Raw genomic sequence first — 19,307 nt, 5'->3', positions numbered from 1 at the left:
GGACATGCTTGCCCTCGAGCGAATTGCGGAAAAACTCCAGCGCCAGGCGAATCGCCCTCAATTCCAGCAGGTTTATCTGCTCTAAGGACTCCGTCTGCGACCACGTTCCCTGGGCCGGCGTTCCGTTGTACATTGCCCCCCATCCGAAGAGACTTGCATCGGTGAACACCTGATGAACGTGGTCGTGCAGAAATCTCTTGCCTGCTCTCAAATTGGCTCTTACCGTCCACCAGCACAGATCCTTCTTGACCTGGCAATCGAGGGACACCAAGAGATCCCTCTTCCGCGAGATCCGCTCTTGAAATGGTCTGAGCGCTCGTTGCAGAGGCCTGGCTCGAGCCCTGGCCCACTGGATGACTTCCGTGCAGGAGACCAACACTCCGAGAATCTTTGCCAGCTGTAGCAAGGAAGATTGTCTCGCCTGGATCACCTGGGCCATCAATTGAATCGTTTTCAGCACCTTCTTCTGAGGGAGGAAAAGAGCACATTGAACCGTGTCTATAACCACCCCCAGATGTTCTATCCTCTGTGACGGAACTAGCGAACTCTTTTCCCTGTTGACTATGAAGCCGAAATGTTCGAAAACTGAAATTGCTTTGTTTGTGAACTGGCTCGCTAACTCGAGCGATGGCGCTCTTATCAACAGGTCGTCGAGATACGGATGAATATGGATGCCCTCCTGCCGCAATATGGCTACCATATTCACTACTAACTTCGTGAACACTCGGGGGGCGGTGGAGAGCCCGAACGGAAGAGACCTGTATTGGTAATGCCGCCCCTCTACGCAGAAACGCAAGAAGCGCCTGTGTTCCGCCGCTATGGGCACGTGCAGATAGGCCTCCTTGAGATCTAGGGAAGTGAGGAACTCCCCTCTTTGCAGTGCTTCCGCTATTGACTTCAGCGTTTCCATCCTGAACTTCTTTAGGGGAATAAAGGTGTTCACGAACTTTAAATTGAGGATCGCTCTCCAATCCCCGGTCTTCTTGGGTACGGTGAAGAGAAGGGAGTAAACCCCCTGTCCTTTCTCCTCCTGAGGAACCGGCTCTATCGCCTTTATCTGAATTAAATGTTCTATCGCCTTCAACATGCGATCCCTTTTTTCGGGAATCTTGGATATCGGGGAAGGAAAAAACTTGTCCGGAGGTACTTGCGCGAACTCTATGTGGTATCCTGTTCTTATTAGCCTTTGAGACCATGCATCTATCTTGGGGTCCATCCACTGTTGCTGGAATTGCGCTAACCGTCCCCCGACTGGTAAGGACCGCGAGTCATGCTTGATTTCCCTTATCGGCATCTGTGCGTCCCGATCTCTGCTGTCGGAACCTACTACCTCGAGTGTTGAACGCCCCTCTACGAAACGACTGCCTTGACTGGCCCCAAGATCCTCTCCTGCCTTCCGGTCTAAACCTGGGACCAGACCCTTGATTCCGGAAGGCAGCCGGAAAGGGCTTCCCATCTCTGCGTATACGCCGTGGAAAAGCCTTCTTCTTATCCCTGGTCTCTACTAAGACCCTATCCAGAGAATCTCCGATTAATTTGTCGCCCTGAAAAGGATAAGCCGCAACAGTGGTCTTAGAATGGGCGTCAGCCGGCCAAGCCTTTAACCATAAAAGTCTCCTGGCCACTGCGGTAGATGCCATGGCTCTTGCTGCGAACACCACAACATCTAAGGAGGCATCCGCACTAAACGCTGAGGCCTTGAGAATCCTATTCGTCCCCTCCTGCAGTCGGCCTTCTGATTCCGGAATTAACGTAAGTAACTTCCTACACCACGCCATAGAGGCCCTAGCCACCACGGATGCTGTGGTAGCTGCTCTGATAGCCATCGCCATGGCCTCATGCGCCTTACGCAGTGCCGTTTCTGATTTGCGATCCATTACGTCCCTCAGATGTCCTTCGCCATCTTCCGAGATCAAACCTGACGACTGCAGCGCTGCCACTGGTCCATCAATCACCGGCACCTGCAGGAAGGACTCAGCATAGTCAGGCAGAGCATACATTTTCCGAATAAATGAAGGGAACTGCTTGGACACTAAGGGCTTTTCCCACTCAGCTCGAATCTTCCTTTCAAAGGATTCTGGCATGGGAAAATTCTTCAGATTTGTCTCTGGTTTAGGGAAGAATTCCCCACTGCCCCACGGTCCATAATACTTCCTAGCTTGCTTGCTAGGTGGTTCCTCAGAACCTGTCTGTTTCAGTTCCAAAATAGAAATGGACTTGTTAAGTAGAAATTGGAAATCCTCTGCATTAAAGAAACGCTCAGTTTGCTGAGGCACCTGAATCTGCTCCACCTCATCCTCATCAGTAATAAAATCACACTCCTCCCTCTCTCTTGCTTCCAAATCCTCCTCCGAGGAAGGAGATTGCTGTGGGGAACAATGGAGCCTCTTCCGCGCTGCCTTGGTAGGCCAGCGAGGCCTGGCGCGAGGCCTCCTAGGAGATCTCCTCAGCGATCCGCTCCTCCTGGAAGCTCTAGACTCAGGGGATGAAGACCTAGACCTCGAAAATGAAGGTCTGTCCACAGCGGGTAACATTTGTTGACACACCTTAGCTATTTCTGCCTGCACGGCAGTTTGGACCATGGAGAGCAATTCAGGAGGTAAAACAAAGTTGCCAGAATTGGCCTCAACGTTACCAGTCTCTTGTCTGCCGCCGTGTGTAGAGGAAGTGGAAGCCTCCGCCTCTGGTTGCCTTCTGGCCGCTGTGGAGGCTCCCTGGTCCGGCCCTGCACTTGCAGCCGCTGGTTCAGCCGGCTTAGGAGGGCCTCGTGCACGCTTTGCGGGCCTGGCAGACTTGGAGCGCTGTCCTTGCTCCCCTGCCCCCTTCTGCGACGATTCGGCCCCGCTCGTGCCAGCCACCACCCCACTGGGAGCCAGGGGGCAATCCAGGTGGCTTTCCTCGTCCTCAGAGGAGAACGCGCCATCGCGGCGCTCCGCCGCCATTTCGGCGCGATTTCAAAATGGCCGCCGACCACGAGCCGAACACGCGGTCGCCGCCGCGGAGCTCAACCTCGCTGCCCGATTCGGCGCAGCCTAGAGGGAGCTCTGCTCGTCGATGCGACCCGCAAACGGCCGCCGCCGCAAACTGCAGCCCCAACGGCTGTTCCTCGGCTGCGAGCCGAACACGCGGCCGCCGCCGCGGAGCTCTACCTCGCTGCCCGATCCGGCGCAGCCAGGAGGGAGCTCTGCCCGCCGACGTCGGCCTGTGATTTTTAGCCCGAATGGGCCTTCCCCGGCTTCGAGCCGACCACGCGGTCGCCGCCGCGGAGCTCGACCTCTCTGCCCGATCCGGCGCAGTTAGAGGGAGCTCTGCTCGACGATGCCGGCTTTGCTGTCCTGACAAAAACCTAAACTAACTAACTAGCCTTGCCTGCTCACACAACAGACGGGACACTAAGTCACGTCTGCTCCCTCGCGAGGCAGGAAGAAGACTGGCTTCAGAGGGGCGTTTCCCACAGGAAGGCAAAATATTCAAATGATCTGCCTCCCTCAAGGAGAGATGGGAAACACCCATCCAGCTGTCCTCCTGACCCGGAGGGAGAAGGACCTGTTACAGGAGGATGGTGTAAGTCTTTTTTGATTTACTCATTGACTGTTATGGGATTATTTTCCTTTAAAGTTGGACCTTCTGGCCAGTGGCTTCTCAGAGCAGTTTCTCTCAAAGCTCTCTCAGCCTCCTGTACCTCACAGGGTGTCTTGTTGTGGGGAGAGGAAGGCGATTATAAGCCACTGAGTCTTCCTGATTGGGGTCTAAACTACTTGGATGAGCCATTCCTGGATAAGAGCCATCTACAGGAAAAGCAATATTGGACTGGATCCGCCAAGTGCATCCCATCAGTGGCAATGCCAGAGCAAGAAGGGGAGGAGAAGGAGGAGAAGGAGATGACCTGAGGTTTTTTGTACATTACTTTTTGCTATCTGAAGGAGAGCTTTGTCCTAAGGCGTGTGTTAGAAGTAAGCACTCCTCTTAACAAAGTGGTTCTAAACCTTCCTAATGCCGCGACCCTTTAATACAGTTCCTCATGTTGTGGTGAACCCCAACCATAAAAATATGCAAGTGTTCTTTCACAGAAATTAAACCGAAACTTACCAATGGGGTGAAGATCCATCGTTCATGATTGTATATAAACAAGTTTTTCCCCCCGGGGTTTCTCAGTTCAGTTCTGCCTCTTGTCCCACCATGCTGATCTCACTCTTTTCCGCTGCTCCAGACTGACAAACTCTCTATCTCGATCTACCCTGCAAGGCTGTTGTGTGGGTAGCGCCCCCCCCCCCCCGGCCAAGCAGCTTGCCCTGCTGCGACCCCTGTGAAAGGGTCATTCAGCCCCCAAATGGGTCCCGACCCCGAGGTTGAGAACCACTGTCTTAACAGAATGGATTTGCAAGGGTTTTGCTCACCCTCTCGCCCAGTCCCATGAAGCACTCAGCTGCGCACAGGTTAAGCCAATGCCGTTTAGAGAGATTGCGACCAAGTGCTACTTACTGAAAAAGGCCAACATGAAGACGCCGTCATTGCCCACACGGAGCTGGTCTGCATCACTGAAGTCGTCCCTCGGAGGATATTCTTCTTCCTTTAAGGTGATGACAGTCGTGCTTAACGTACCATGCATAAAACTAAAATAATTAGGATCTCGCACATTAAGCAACACGTAAGAAAAAAAAAAAGCTACAGCACGCACATAAAGAAGACACATTACACACTTCCGCCACTCAAAGTGCCTGATCGTAATAAAGTTCCATAATAACTGGAATCAAACCCAGTCCGGATAAAGTTCACACAAAGCTAGATTTAAAATGGGTCGGTGGATGGAGCAGCTAACAAAGGTTTGTTCTGGCGTGGGGGCTGGGAAATAAGGAAAACAATCAACGCTGTTGTCCCTCTCAAATCTTCAGTGGCTCAGGTCCTAAACAGAGCTGCATAGAGGAAGGAAAGTCCCCCCTACCTGAAAAAGCAGCCTTCTGTCCCCTGAAATTGTAGCTCCTGCAGCTCAATGGCCTAAAGTACTAGTCCCCAACCTTTTTATCACTGGGGACCGGTCAACACTTGACAATTTTACTGAGGCCCGGGAGGGTAGTCTTTTGCCAAGGGACGTTGCCGCCGCCTGAGCCCCTGCTCCACTTGCTTTCCTCCTAGCGCCCCTGACTTCCTGCTGCCCGCTGGGGGGTGCTGCCAGCAGCAGCTGACCAGTAACATGCCAAGGGGGAGCCCCAGCCATGGCGGCCGCTGGAGATCACCAAAGGTGAGCCGGCGGCAGAGTGGCAGGGCAGCCCCCGAGGCAGCAGCCAGGGAGGAGGACGAGGATCAGCCGCGGTCCGGTACCGACTGATTCATGGACTGGTACCTGTCTCCGGTCCGGGGATTGGGGACCACTGCCCTAAAGGAAACAGTGTGGGGAGAAAACTAAAAGTCTGTAGTAGGTGAATGGAGGGGGGCAGGATCATTAAAACTCTCCTGCCCCTCCTCTGTGGATAAAAAGCTGTTCATTGGAGGAGATGCTACCAGGCCTATGTAAGAACTATCCTCAGTATAGCTACACCCTTCTCATTCCACTGAAATGCAGGGTCTTAGAAGGGTGTGATTCAATTTATGACAGCTTGCATGTCTTGCCTTGGCACAGAAGGCGGAATAGACCCGTCCTGCGGTGGAGGTGGCTTATTCCTGGGGTCTCCCAATTCTATATAGACAACAGGGAACAGTGTGGTGAGCCTTCCATGCTTCCAGGGGGCTTTGTTTCTTGAGGATGCTTCAACTACAGCAAGAGGCTCTGTCTTGTTCTGCCTTCCATTGGCAGAAGAAAGCAAAAGCTACCAATCAAGCTTACTGGGGAGGTCTGAAGCTCCCCTGTTTGCTTTCACGAGGGGAAGATGTAAGAAATACCTGCATCTCCTATGTTATTGTAGTGAAGCTCCTTGCCACTTGTGCTTGCACCATTATGTGACATAAGCCCTACCTCTGCAAAGCCAGAATGCTCCCCAGGTGACGTTTCTGATATGGAAGCATAAAACACTGCACCAAGTAGACAATTGCAAATCTTGAGAGACATGTAAATATGTAACAAACAGCAATTGCCCGGGGCTCTTTGTGGCACGCAAACTTAGTTATCTGTCTTCTGTAATGCACAAAGTGGAAAACTGTGACTGGAAAACCTCACATGGACCTTAACAATGATAGATACTTGCATATTTTAACACAAACTAATGAAAGCTTAAAGTTTAGCTTTGGAGTTTATTTTCAGCCCTACTGTCTTAGCTTTTTGCCTGCATTCAGCAGCCTTGCCCATCAGCACCAGCCATCCTGTGGGTTTGTCTCTGTTGTTTTACTGTATTGCTGTCCTTTGCTTGGGGGGGGGGGGGGAGATTGTGAGTCACTTTTGGCCTCCTCTGGGAGAAAGGCAACATATAAACGGCACACAAATACTTAGGTTTACAACCAAGTCACCAAGCCTCCATAATCAGATGCTTTAATGACCCACGCTGGCTTTTGAAGAGATCATAATAATGTATCTGTTTACATAGAAACCACATCCGGAAAAGAAAATCCTTGGACTCTGATAGATTTTTGAAAGGGCAGCTTTTGAATCTGGTGGTACACGCTGAGGCAACATCCAAGTGATTATTTAATTAAAATGGTATGCCACGAACATTATAAACATCAATCAAGTCCAAGGACAGGGCAGTTCAGCATCGGGACTCTGAAGAAATGTTCCAAGCTGAAGGTGTTGCTATTGTTTGGACACCAGAGGGTGCTCACACACTAAAAATCCTCAAGCATAACAGGAGGGGGGGCGGAGTTGCTTACAGAATCAGAAATGCTATGTTTACAGACAAATGGTTTTGGAGGGCTAAAATCAGCATTGTACCACTGAGGGTCTCCCTCTTCTGCAGCAACTTATCTCAGGGCTGTATTCCACTGCAACAAAAAGACAGAGGTGCACCTGAGGACAGGACTCAGAAAGGACATGTGGTCAGCAAAGCCACGCAAGCCAATCCAGAAAACATGTGCTTTCCTTAGAAAATAAGTGTGCCTGCTCCTGCCTGATTTTATATCTACATTAATTTGAAGAGACAGACTTGAACAAGGTTGGGTTTTTTTAAGTGCAACTGGCTTTTGACCTCCAATATCTAAAAATGAAACTCTCACTGGACCCCAGATGGGTTTGGGTGGACAGATGCGTGTGTTCCGTCCTCTTTTCAAAACAGACTGCTAACAGTGAGTCACAAAAGTCAGCAATTTTATGTGGTATAAGGAGAATGCTGACAGTGGGGGCAATTACAATCCACATTCATTTTCAAGCTCTGATGTACTCTACGCTGCAATACCTAATTCCATGAGAGCTTCTACCATCATTTGCGCACAATATACAAGACAAAGGGGAAAAAATAAAGTATTCATTCTGGTATCACTCTAGATTGTTCTAAAGAATATGAATATTGAAGAGCATCCAACAAGGGCTGTGTGTTCTTCAAGACAGAGATTTCTGGACCCAGGCAATCCAAATCCCAGACCTAGAAATTTCACTTTTGCAATCCTTACAAATTATACCAAATGAATGATTTGCACCTTAAATAAAAAAATCTGTGTAATTTATTCTGGCTTGGATAATCATGGACGGACACAGAAGCCTTAGCCTCTAATCACTAAATATCTTCATTTGCTTCTCTATCTTATGAGATGTTAATAGGCACAGCCTTCATGTTTGCAAAGCATGCCTGTGCTGCAGCATGGCCATAAGGGCTAGAAACTCAATTCTTACTTGAAAAGGGGAAGGGGACATGGATTCCCAGGAAACTGAATTCAAACCCCACTATCATAGCAGGTGTGTTTTTTTCCTGTGCCTTCTCAGCCCCAGATATAATTCAGATTGTAACACTGACTTTGTTATTAAACAAGTGAAATCTATTCTGGGCTTTTAATTTTAGTCAGCAATGCACCACAACAATCTATAGAATCTTCATTCACCTCTACTTTGACATTCCATCTCAGTGTGCATTTTATGATGAAGGGAATGTGAGGAAGAAGAGCTGGTTCTGATACTCCGCTTTTCACTACCTGAAGGAGTCTCAAAGCAGCTTAACACCATACCATGCCAGCTGTCCTAGAGGTACCTATTTTAGATATTTTAATATATGACACTGCCATTATTTATATTTTTGTTCAGTATTCTAGTTTGTGTAGGGGGGCACATTAATGAACACTCGTCACAAATTAGCTTGAAACACGTTCTTCAGCATTTTAGAAAACAACAGCTGTAAGGGCAAAAGTAAGATAGGGACAGATTGGAACTGCAAAATACAATTCAGGCTGGACAAGGCTGTCTGTAACCAGGAAGATAACGGACTGAAACCAAATTCCGCACCCATTGCAAAATTTCCTTCCATCATTTCTACCCTCGGTTTCTGTTTCAAAAGAAATGAGGGTGTCATCTCCCACAAATACGAGAAGATTATATCAGTTGTCCAATCCTAAGGCTTGTTCCAGGAAGGAAGACTGCTTGAACTGGGAGGCCTTAGTCTTAGTAGTTCTTGGGAAAGTAGCCCTTGTGTTTGGAAACATACCTCTGCCAGTATCAAGTTTAAAGAATCATTTCTTTTTGAAGTTAGGTTTTTTTGGGAAAGAAACGAGAATTTTTGTTTATCGCGGTAGGATCTGAATAGTGGAGTTTCACTGAGAGCAGAAAGTGATCACGGATCTCATTGGTTTCTGCGAGCCAAGAAATTCACTGCAAAAATCTAAACTTGGTAGAACTGTTCCATACCTCTGGTGGGCTCAGGAATATTTCATCAAACAGACTCCTAGACTCCCTAAATTGGCCGTGCTAAGCATGTAAAGAAAATAAGACAGAAGAACTAAAGAAGTGTTAAGCCATTCAGTTTAAGACAAACATTCAAACATTGTTTCTGCTAAAACTATAGCTTAAATGTGAATTAAAAGAGAAACCTCGAAACTGAAATATCCAAATGCTGGAAAGCAAGCCCGACAGTAATCTTTGTGCTTATTATATATGAGAAACCTTAAAATAAACTGTCACCGTGTTTCAAAGAATGTCACACTTAAGAATTTGGTGTTTATTTGGTACCTTGTTTTTATTGCAAACTGAAAGAGGTTTCTAACACTGTCCCATATAATTCTAAACGTATCCCACAATATATACTGCCCTCAATGCCTCATTAATATTGCTATGCAATGTGCAATAGCTCTTTTAAAGGTGGGAAACGGAAGCTGAAAGACAGTGAACTAGTAAAAATAAGGTTACAGTTCAACTGTTAACAGAAAGTGAAGGATCTACATTAAACTTTTTTTAAACAGAAGAAAATATTCATTTAAGTACCATTTTGTTACTGGGACTGCAAAGCCACCAGCATTATTTATTTAATTTATAATTGGATTTATATCCCACCACTCTTAGAAGGCTCAGGGCGGCTAACGATAAAAGAACCTCCCAATAAAAACCCCATACAATGAAAATCAATACAAAAGAGGCAACGGACCAAAATCCCCTCCCAACCCTGTTCCCAGAAGATGTATAACTCGCGGGGGGGGGAGGGTTATAGGGAGCGGCATAGATCTTAAGCACAGAGGGAGAGCCCAGAACCTAACTGTCCTGACCACAACCAAAGACCTGGTGGAAGAGGCCCATCTTACCAGCCCTGCAGAACTGCGCAAGTTCCATCAGGGCCATCAACTCTCCCGGGAGCTCATTCCACCAGGTCGGGGCCCGGACCAAAGAGGCCCTGGCTCAGGTCAACGCCAGGCGAACCTCCCTCGAGCCAGGAATTATAAATATTACGTTTATGATTGGATACCTTCTCTTTTTCACTCTTCGAAGATGGGCCTTATACTTGAAATGGGCTTTCGTTCAGATGTCTCTCTTTTTTAACACCATGGGAATGCCCAAAACTAGAATGGGATGAAATTAATTCAAAAGAAATTCCGTCTAAACATCTGGAAGAAGTTCCTGACAGAGCTGTTTCTCAATGCAACAGGCTTCCTCGGGAGGTGGTGGGTTCTCCATCTTTGGAAATTTTTAAACACAGGCTGGATAGCCATCTGGCAGAGAGGTTGATTGTGTGAAGGCTTAAGGGGGTAGCAGGTTACTGTGGATGAGCGATAGGGTCCCTTCCAACTCTATTATTTCATGATTCTATGATTCTATGATTCTAGAAAAGTCTTATGACCAAAATATTTTTGTCCGTACAATGGCCATCACCAAAGCTTGAGGAAAAATACTTCTCTAACACTTTAGCACGAGCACTGCTATCTTTAGGGGCCAATATCAGATTTTAGGTGCCAGCTGCATTCATGGCTAAAATGCACACTTTAGCAATTTAGGTTCTAATAAAAATTAAGGACCTGCAGTATAGCCTTGCTACCTATGCTGAGCAACTGTAGTCAACCAAAACAGAAGCTACATAGTATATATATGGTGGTCCAGCAAGGACCCAGCGAACTGCAGATGCAGGCAGATTTCCTGGGTACGCTTTTCACCAATCATAGGTGGTTAGCAGAAGTTTCTGCTTTGGTTGATCTCTCATTGCACAGCCCAGGGCTAAAAGAATATATACAACACGACGATAACCTCAAAGCTGTCCAGATGGCCAATTTTGACTGTCTAATGGTCTTATTTCATTTTCAAGGTGTTCTCCACAGATGTTACTAAAAACAAATTCTGCCTTTATTATTCTGAATAACCAATACATGTCTTATCAAACAGCACAAATGTTGAGGCAAGGGCCACATTCAGACATAACATGCTTGTTCACAAGGGGCACTAATGCCAACTTGTTTGCTGCATTCAAACAATCCTTCCTTCACCCCTGTGCACGCAGAGCACAAATAAACGCTTCCTGCTTCAGGAAGTTTTTGAACAAACACCAAGTTGCCAGGATGTATTTGGGCATAGGGGAGTTGAGTTTCACCAACTGGGATTCTAAACTGGGACGGAAAGCAGTCTGAAGCAGGAAGCATTTGTATGCAACAGGGTATGAACAGAGATTTTTCATGACATCTTAATGTGGCCAACACACCAATCCTGAAGCCAGCCCTAACTGCAATGTCACAAAATTGTGTTATCTTTGCTTTTTCACAAACTGCTCACTCACTCTTTGGGCTGCTGCTTCAGCTGCAACGGCCGCCATTGCTGCAGCTTTGGCCTTTTCTGCTTCATCGTAAGTGGGAAGAGAGGTAGCTACACTGTACGGAGGTGGCACTGGGTAAAAGTCATTCGCCGATTCCATTTCTACAAGAAAAGACAGTTTCACTTTTGACAGTCCAAAGAATCACTTTTGACAGCCCTGCAGAATCACAATTCATAATGCTCTGAAAAAAGCAACATTCATCACAAGTGCTATTGCGTACTCCAGCGGGGAATTCCGATTGGTGGTTTTATATCCTCGTTACGGCCTGCTTTGAGTAAATCACCTCATCTGTGATTCCTCATTTGGTAAGTCCTGGGACGAATCAAAGAAGAAGGTTTCCAACCAACACCGACAACACATACCATTTGCTTTTCTGCGGAGTTTGCTTTCTTTTTGTATTTGCTGTTGTTTGTAAGCCTATTTTGTTATTGCCTTTATAAAGTTATACTCTGTGTTTTAATGTCTATGTGTGATCTGAGGATTACTTCCACAAATTGCATGTTTATTTATTGACTTCATTTATACCTTAAATTTTTGACTCCATGGGGAACCGAAACAGCCCAAAGTCACCCAATGAGCTCCCATAGCAGAGTGGGGATCTAAACCCAAGCCCCTTACACCCTGGTCTACCACTCTAATGCAGCCTTTCTCAATTTTTTTACTGTTGAGAAACATTCCTCAGGTTTCGAGAAGCCCCAGAAGTGGTGCAATAGGGCAGAATATGGTTGGGAAGCACAGCCGTGTACATGCCCACCCACAGCCCCACCCACATCCCCTCCCCTTCCAGAGCCAGCTCTCCCTGTGAGAGCCAGTTTGGTGTAGTGGTTAGGACTTCTAATCTGGCGAGCCGGGTTCGATTCTGCACTCCCCCGCTGGGTGACCTTGGGCTCACCACGGCACTGATAAAAGTGCTCTAACCGAGCAGGAATATCAGGGCTCTCTCAGCCTCACCCACCACACAGGGTGTCTGTTGTGGGCCCGTCATTGGCTATTTTAAGGGGGGGAAGCAGACAAGACCATATCCCCCAATAAATGTTTAACAAATTTCAAAAATATATTAAAAAGTAATTAACTCCCACCCATTCAGGAAACCCTCCCAGGGCCATCAAGAGAAACCAGTTGAGAAAGCCTGCTCTAATGACTGCACCAGGCTGAAGAGCACAGAGGTTCAATGCATATTGGGAGTGCACACCTCAATTAAATAAAGCCTCTTTCACCTATTGTTCATGCTTGATGTGCATCTCCCTTCTATCTCCGAGGAAGCAGTCTTGTTGCACAAAAGGGGACTCCCCTTGTAAATGCTGCCGGTTATGACACATATATGCACCCTCTCGAGCCAAAGAGTGGGGGCATGACCCTGTGCTTCTTTTTTTAGACCAATTGCTTTCCATCCTCTACAAATCCTGAACTTACACAATCAATCACCTAACCTCCTCAAGTGGCAAGACTACGGTTTAGATTTCACTAGGACTAGCAGTTATTTTTGTTTGTTTATTACTGCATTTCTAGTCTGTCTTTCCTTTTTAAAATTTGTTAAACATTTCTTGGGGAGGATTGCATCATTTATAAAACACAGACATAGTAAAACCTAGATTTAAAATAGAAAATGTGTCACGCATTCTGCACATTTATTTATTTATTATTTCTTGTCTGCCCTTCCCTGAGGGCGCAGGGCGGATCACGTAATTTTAAAAATACAGAATTATTCAAAACCAAATTTTAAACTAAAGACTCATGACCTTTCTTAAATAACAAAAGAAAGGGGGGACGAAAGACAAGATATAACTCCCCAAATGTATATTAATTGGGTAACTTTGGATTGGCTAAGACACACCAACTTCACGCATATGAAGAGAAATCTTAAATGCTACTTTAGCCTAACCATTAAGCATACAAAAGCACTATTTTAGAGGCCATCTGCTCCTCTATGAAAGATGTTTTGCGGGTCATCTCTTAAAACAGGACAAAGACAGCAGGCGCAAAGAGATGGCCACACCACACACTTCCGGCTGAGAAGATGATTCAAGCCCCATTTACTCCTCCATCAATGCTAAAAATACCTGTCAGGGTTAAAAATAGTGAAAATACCTAAGGTCACCAACAAGAAATACCTGAGGCTGCTGCTGCTTCCACAGCAATGCTACAGTAAGGTGGAGGGGATGCATCGGCTTCAGGTAATGCTGCCTCTGGTTGTGAAGTGGGTGCCGTTTCTGTAGAGGTGGACGGCTGTTCAGCCACCGGTGATTCCGAGGGATCATCTTCATTACGAAGCTTTACGAGGCAGAAGAAACAAATTCGGTCAGGGAGTACTCTTGTACTCTTAACACCATGCATGAACTGCTATAAAGAAATTCCTTTGAAATGCCATTGCTTAGAGTTTCTCTTTTTCTCAGTGCAGGCAAGGGGAAAGCTGAGAGAGCACTTCTGTGTTGCTATGGAGAAATGGCAGAACGATACAGCATCTCCCCCCCCCCCCCCCCCGCTCCTCTTTTTGGGATTCATGGGCTTTTGGACTCTATTTCTGTCTGGGTGGATTTGTGAGATGCTGGAAATGGTAACTGGAGCCCAAAGAATCATTTTGTGTAAACAGGCTTAAAAACAGAGCACTCGACGTCTGGATGATCAGGAGAAGGCTGCTTGACCTCTGCCCCTTTCCTAGCTCATTCCCAGCTTATTTAGCTCTTCTGTGCATTTCGTAGTCATGTTGACTACAATAAACAATATGCAACACTTATTCCTTTGCTCTGAGTAACCTTGTTGGAGAATGCGATGGGATTTTAGGGTGTTTCAAACCCATTACACCATTAGTGGTTGGTCAGTTAGATCATGTTTCACTATAGGAGGAATAAGTTTCAGGCCTTTCTGGAATTTTTTTAATTACATCTTTTGACTGCCACTCCCGGTCCAGCCAGCTCGTGGCAGGTGACATTAGAGTTTAAAATACAATACCCACCAAGTCTGAGCCCACCCACCCCTCTCCACTCCTGTTGAACTTGATGGCCCACACCAACTCCATGCCCCGTATCACAGAACATTACCTAAACTGATCTCCTGTCTAGCACACTCCTTCTGGCAGATGTTTGATCATCAAAAGTAAAATCAAACACACTGAAGTCCTGGCATAGCGTCTGATCTACCTTATTACGTATCACCGACCAACTTTTATAAGAACACTTAGCTAACTCAAGCACATTTTTTAAAATGCCGGTTAACATGCTGGTGAAAGCAACAGTATGAAATCGACACGCTATTTAAGACGCCTCCTGCTTTGTCTATATATCCCTGTTTTCACTAACAATATTATATAATAAATATAATAAATAAATATAATAAATAAAACCTGAAGTTGGCCTTAGAGATCTGCCAAACAGCTGCCTAGCGGGGGAAATGGGGGTCCGTTTTCATGAAGGAACAAATAGAGTTCTGAGCCCCTTCCTCTGCCAATAGTTCCCCCACTCTTTTCCAACTGCTTTCCCCCTATCTGAGTTCTGAAACCAGAAATATGTCCAAGGAGGAAAAAAACAATTTGGGAACACGTGAAAGCGAAAAGAACAGTGGTCAGAAAAGAAGGCTTCACCCCTGCTGAGAATGCTCCCCCAGATATCATTTATTAAAGCCTGGTCATTAGCGGCAACTATGCAGTCCTATGAGCCAACGGCCCATGTCCAGTCACAGGCGGATGGTTAATAAACAAACTTTTGTTTGATGAAGAATTCCACAGCCTTCCTCCATAACTGGTTACAAAGGTTATGCGCCAGTGCTCACAAATCAATTACCTTGTGGTGAATGCACTGTGAAAAAACTATCCAATGGCTCGAGCCTTTCCAAAAACTCCTCAGCACAAACACAAAAGAGCCAATAATTACCAGGCCATGCTGCTGCAGCTTAACAAACTTCAACTCCTTTTCTGACCCACAGTTACCCACCCAAACCGGTAACTGTGGGGTGTATAATATGTATTTATTTTAAGGAAACAGGTCCATCCTATTTAGTGGTTTATTTGCTTTGGGGATTTTCTTATAATGCTAACAAAAATGTTTAGTTCAAATACCGAAATAATATCTGTTGAATTTTTCAGCTTTCAAGGAAAGTCAGGTGCATCGAAAGATGTCAAGGGACTCTGCCCCAAATGTATCAAATCCTGTAAAACCCCAATGGAAAAAATAGCTGCAAAGAGATTCAATTCTGAATTCAAAATAATTCTGCTGTCTTTCATAGAGACTCAGAACCTCCATACAATGTGTAGATTGCAGCAAACAAAGGATACAAAACAAGGATAGGATGTGTACAGGTGAAGAACTAGAGGTCAGGAATTGTGGAAGATGGAAAGAAAGAAATTTCTGAGTTCTAGTTTCTGAATTTCTAAGTCAGTGCAGTCTGAAGATGTACAGGAATGGAGAGTTACATAAATTGGTCTTTCTGAAATCCATATTTCTTCTGTTCAGATTCTGTTTTGTACTTATGCGGCCTAAACTCTTCTTGTTAATGATCTCCAACTCAAAAAGGTAATTTGCTATATGTAAGCATTAACAAAGAAAAGAGTGACTTGGAAACTTTATGAATTATATTCTGAACATCAAATTGCATGTTATTTTTGTAGCTGTTATATTTCTTCACTAACAATATCAGCAAAATTTAGCAAGTAAATGGACAGACAAACTGGTACCATTTAAAATGGGTATCCTAGGTAACAGGTATTATGACGGAATTGCCCACACACAAAGGAGGGTAAGGAAAAAAAGAACTGCTACAAAGTCATAAAAACCTTTATTAAACAAAAATATCAAAACGTGAAGCTATTGCATGACATAACCTCCATCTAGGTCTATACACTTCTGAAAGCAGTGTTTCTACCTCTCTAAACCTTCTACAGTCTTAGATTTACACCATTTCAAAATGGCAGTCTTGGCATCCTCAAGGGACACAACCTGCATTCCTTTTACCCCTCTATACTCGAGCATAAGCTGACCTGAATTTTAGCCGAGGCACCTAATTTTACCACAAAAATATGATACCAACAATAACAGGTAAGTGGAACCCTCACTCGAGCATAAGCCTAGGGGGGCTTTTTCAGCATTAAAAAAATGTGCTGAAAAAGTCGGCTTATACCTGAGTATATACAGTAAATGTTCTTCTGAGTGTTGGGAACAAAAAGAAGTCTGTAAGGGAAGATCAGGGCTATAGGGTGGAGTGGGTAAGGTTTCCTAATAAAATTCTTGTAGTATAACCCTTGCTACCCTCAAAGAATGAGGAACAAAGAACAGATCAACACAGACAAAACAATAAAGTACTAAGTAGCACTACTGTCAATTTATTTGATGAATTCACAATACACCAAAATAGGCTCCGGATTCACAACCCGCTTTCATTTTATTTGGAATAAACATTTTGTTAGGAATAAACCCATGCGTGTATGAACTGGAACTCTAATAGTAATCCTTTTGACTTACCCTTGTTATCTGAACACACCACAAGAAATCTGGCCACGTGTTTTTAATCTTTTGGCCATAATACACAAACCCAGCAACCTAAGGCGTTTAAAAAATCTGCTTTGTTTGCTTATTTCTAAATCACTGGTTTTTATCCACCCTGCTTTACCCAGATTTGGTAAAGATTTATTCTTTCAGATTGTTGGCATAGCCATGGGCACCCAAATGGCACCACAATATGCCAACATTTTCGTGGCCAACCTGAAAGTAGCCCTTCCTTGGTTCCCATCCATTAGTACACCTTTTTGACCTAAAATGACATTTTTATCATTTGGACACATGAGGAAGAAGCCCTGGAAAAATTCTGCCAAGCCTTCAGCAGCTTCCACTCTATTGTCAACACAACCATGAACCAGTCCATACGAAAAGAACATTTTCTAGAGACCAATGTACAAATACATATTGAAAGCATAAAAGGAAATAGATCAACAAAGCCAGAACAATACTAAGGGATAAATTACTCCCAAGACAGGTCCAAATGAAACAACAGAATACCATATATGGCCACATACAGGCTCTCAGCTAAAGCCACTTCAACACATCATTAACAGCCTATAACCTAACCTGCACAATGATATTCCCCCTCTTACAGGAATTGGGTGGGAAATTGTTTATGGTCCACAGACGGCCTCCTAACCTAAAAGAACTTCTCACCCACAGCAATATCTTTCTTAACATGGACTGACACTGGGACCAGAGTCTGCAACAAACCAAGATGTCAATTCTGTCCCCATATACATTCTGACAACACAATCAGCAGACCTAAGAATACCAGCTATGCCATCTCCGGTTCATTCACTTGTTCACCTGCCAACATCATATATGCCACTATCCTACGTCCCTGGGAAAGGGCAGTATACAAATACAAAAATTCGTTTCACATTATATATTTCTGGCAAGGCCTTGGAGGAGGAGTGTGTGGAGGAGTGGCTTAAGTGCCACTCAGGGCAGCTGTCCTACCCCTGAGAGCTCCTCTTCCAATCAGCTTGCCTGTCTGTCCAACAGCCAGCCAATCACCCCCCATCCCCCACCCCTGACCACCTCCTCCTCTTTCCACGTCCCTCCAAGGCTAGGAGGTTGCAGATACCTGCTGCATGCCCTTGCCGGTGAGTTCTCAAGGGCCTCCAGCCTGCAGCCTTTCCAGGTCCTGGGAGGAGGGAGAGGCCATCCACAGAGTTTTTCTACCACCACCCCATCCCCTCAATCTAGCGCCCACTGTATTCCTGAATGCAACGGGTTTGGCCCCTAGTAAATAAATAAATAATCAAATGTCAGCAATGCCCTTCCTCTCTCTGCTCTGGACAAATGCGCAAAAGAATAAATGGACATAAATCTGACATTAAAAAACAGAACACTCAAAAATCAGTGGGAAAACATTTTTATCGTCCATGTCATTCCATCGCTGACCTTAAGGTAGCCGTCCCAAACAAACTTCAAAGGGAAATTACAAGGCCAGATTGCTGAAATTGAGTTCATTCAGGGCTGAATAGTTACATAGGATTTTTATCTCACTACCCATGCTAATCATGTGTTCTAATTATGCTGACTACAAAAGGCATAGTACCTTCTATATCCCTTAGAAGCATTCTTTAGAACAGAGGTCTCCAACCCCCGGTCTGCGGCCCGGTATCGGGCCGCCAGTGGCCGCGGCTGCCTTCCCCTCCCCCCGCAACGAGAGGAGGGGAAGAGGCAGGCGCGGCTGCTGGCACGCCAGTGACGCAAACATGTACGCGCGGAGCCACCGCGCCTGCGCGTTTATGCTCCCTGCTGGCGAAAACGCACACGTGCGGCTGTTCTGCGCATGCGTGTTAGCGCCACCTAGTGGCAAAAACACGCATGCGCGGCAACTGCGCATGCGCGTTTACGTGCAGCGGCTGTGGCCGGGCCGCCGGCTTTCTCCCACCCTCGGAGGCGGTCCCCGACTACAAGAACGTTGGGGACCGCTGCTTTAGAATACCCCTCCCACCTTCTGACTGGGATAGAAGGCCTTAGTTCCCTGTTCCAGCTCACAACTTATGAAAAGAGTTTTGATTCTGAAAAGCTAACTCCCTGAAAACCGTGTCGGCCTCTGCGATTGAATTTAACTGTTCTACTGCATATTAATACAGCTATCCTCTGAAACCAGGTACAATGAATTTTACTTCTGTGCTTAAAAGTGTAAAAAGTGGGTCTATGCGAGGAAGGGATCAGCAATAACGGTCAAATAACACATCTTGGTATCAACAAAGCAGCATAAGCACATACAGAATATCAGCAATTGCAAATATTTTTGAACTGTTACTAATGCTCCCAGGTCATAAGAATTAAGCCATCTATCACAGTCATACCATTACAAGGGGAAGAAAATGCATTTTAACTTTTTCCTAAGTCTTATGATTAGGAAAATTGTCACAATGATTAATCATGAACAAAAAGCTTAAGAAGTTCTAGAAACATGCTTTTTTAAAGTCAACGCAATATTTAAAATTAAGCTTGTTTAGAAAAGCCGTTGCTCTAAAGACTGGGATGGAGGAATTACAAAAAGCAAGTTCACCATATTTTTTTTGAAATATAAAATCAATATATCTGTAATCACAAGATCATATGATTTAATCTAAATGTATTTAAAAGTACAGAAGTACAACAAAAGGGTCAACAGAACGGCCAACAAAAATTACTGACTACTGGACAATTTTTTCTCTCT

At 45.4% G+C, this 19,307-nt stretch overlaps 1 protein-coding gene across 4 annotated transcripts in view; it reads right to left on the bottom strand.

The window, feature by feature from the left end:
• Positions 1-19,307, bottom strand: part of NDFIP2 (Nedd4 family interacting protein 2) — an 87,954-nt gene that overhangs the window by 19,928 nt on the left and 48,719 nt on the right. For 3 of the 4 annotated variants that reach the window (XR_013232160.1, XM_077343867.1, XM_077343868.1), the window contains 4 exons: positions 13,247-13,406; positions 11,100-11,236; positions 8,756-8,815; positions 4,483-4,570 (listed from right to left, as the gene is read on the bottom strand). Coding sequence is in view for 3 of the 4 variants with exons in the window: in XM_077343867.1 (XP_077199982.1) it covers positions 4,483-4,570; positions 8,756-8,815; positions 11,100-11,236; positions 13,247-13,406 (445 nt within the window). In the remaining variant the exon portion in view is untranslated. The remainder of the gene's footprint in view (positions 1-4,482; positions 4,571-8,755; positions 8,816-11,099; positions 11,237-13,246; positions 13,407-19,307) is intronic. The other variant, XM_077343869.1, reaches the window with a different exon arrangement.

The sequence above is a fragment of the Paroedura picta genome, chromosome 6 (genome assembly GCF_049243985.1).
Source record: "Paroedura picta isolate Pp20150507F chromosome 6, Ppicta_v3.0, whole genome shotgun sequence".
Classification (NCBI taxonomy): domain Eukaryota; kingdom Metazoa; phylum Chordata; class Lepidosauria; order Squamata; family Gekkonidae; genus Paroedura; species Paroedura picta.
This window is presented reverse-complemented; position numbering and strand designations above follow the sequence as displayed.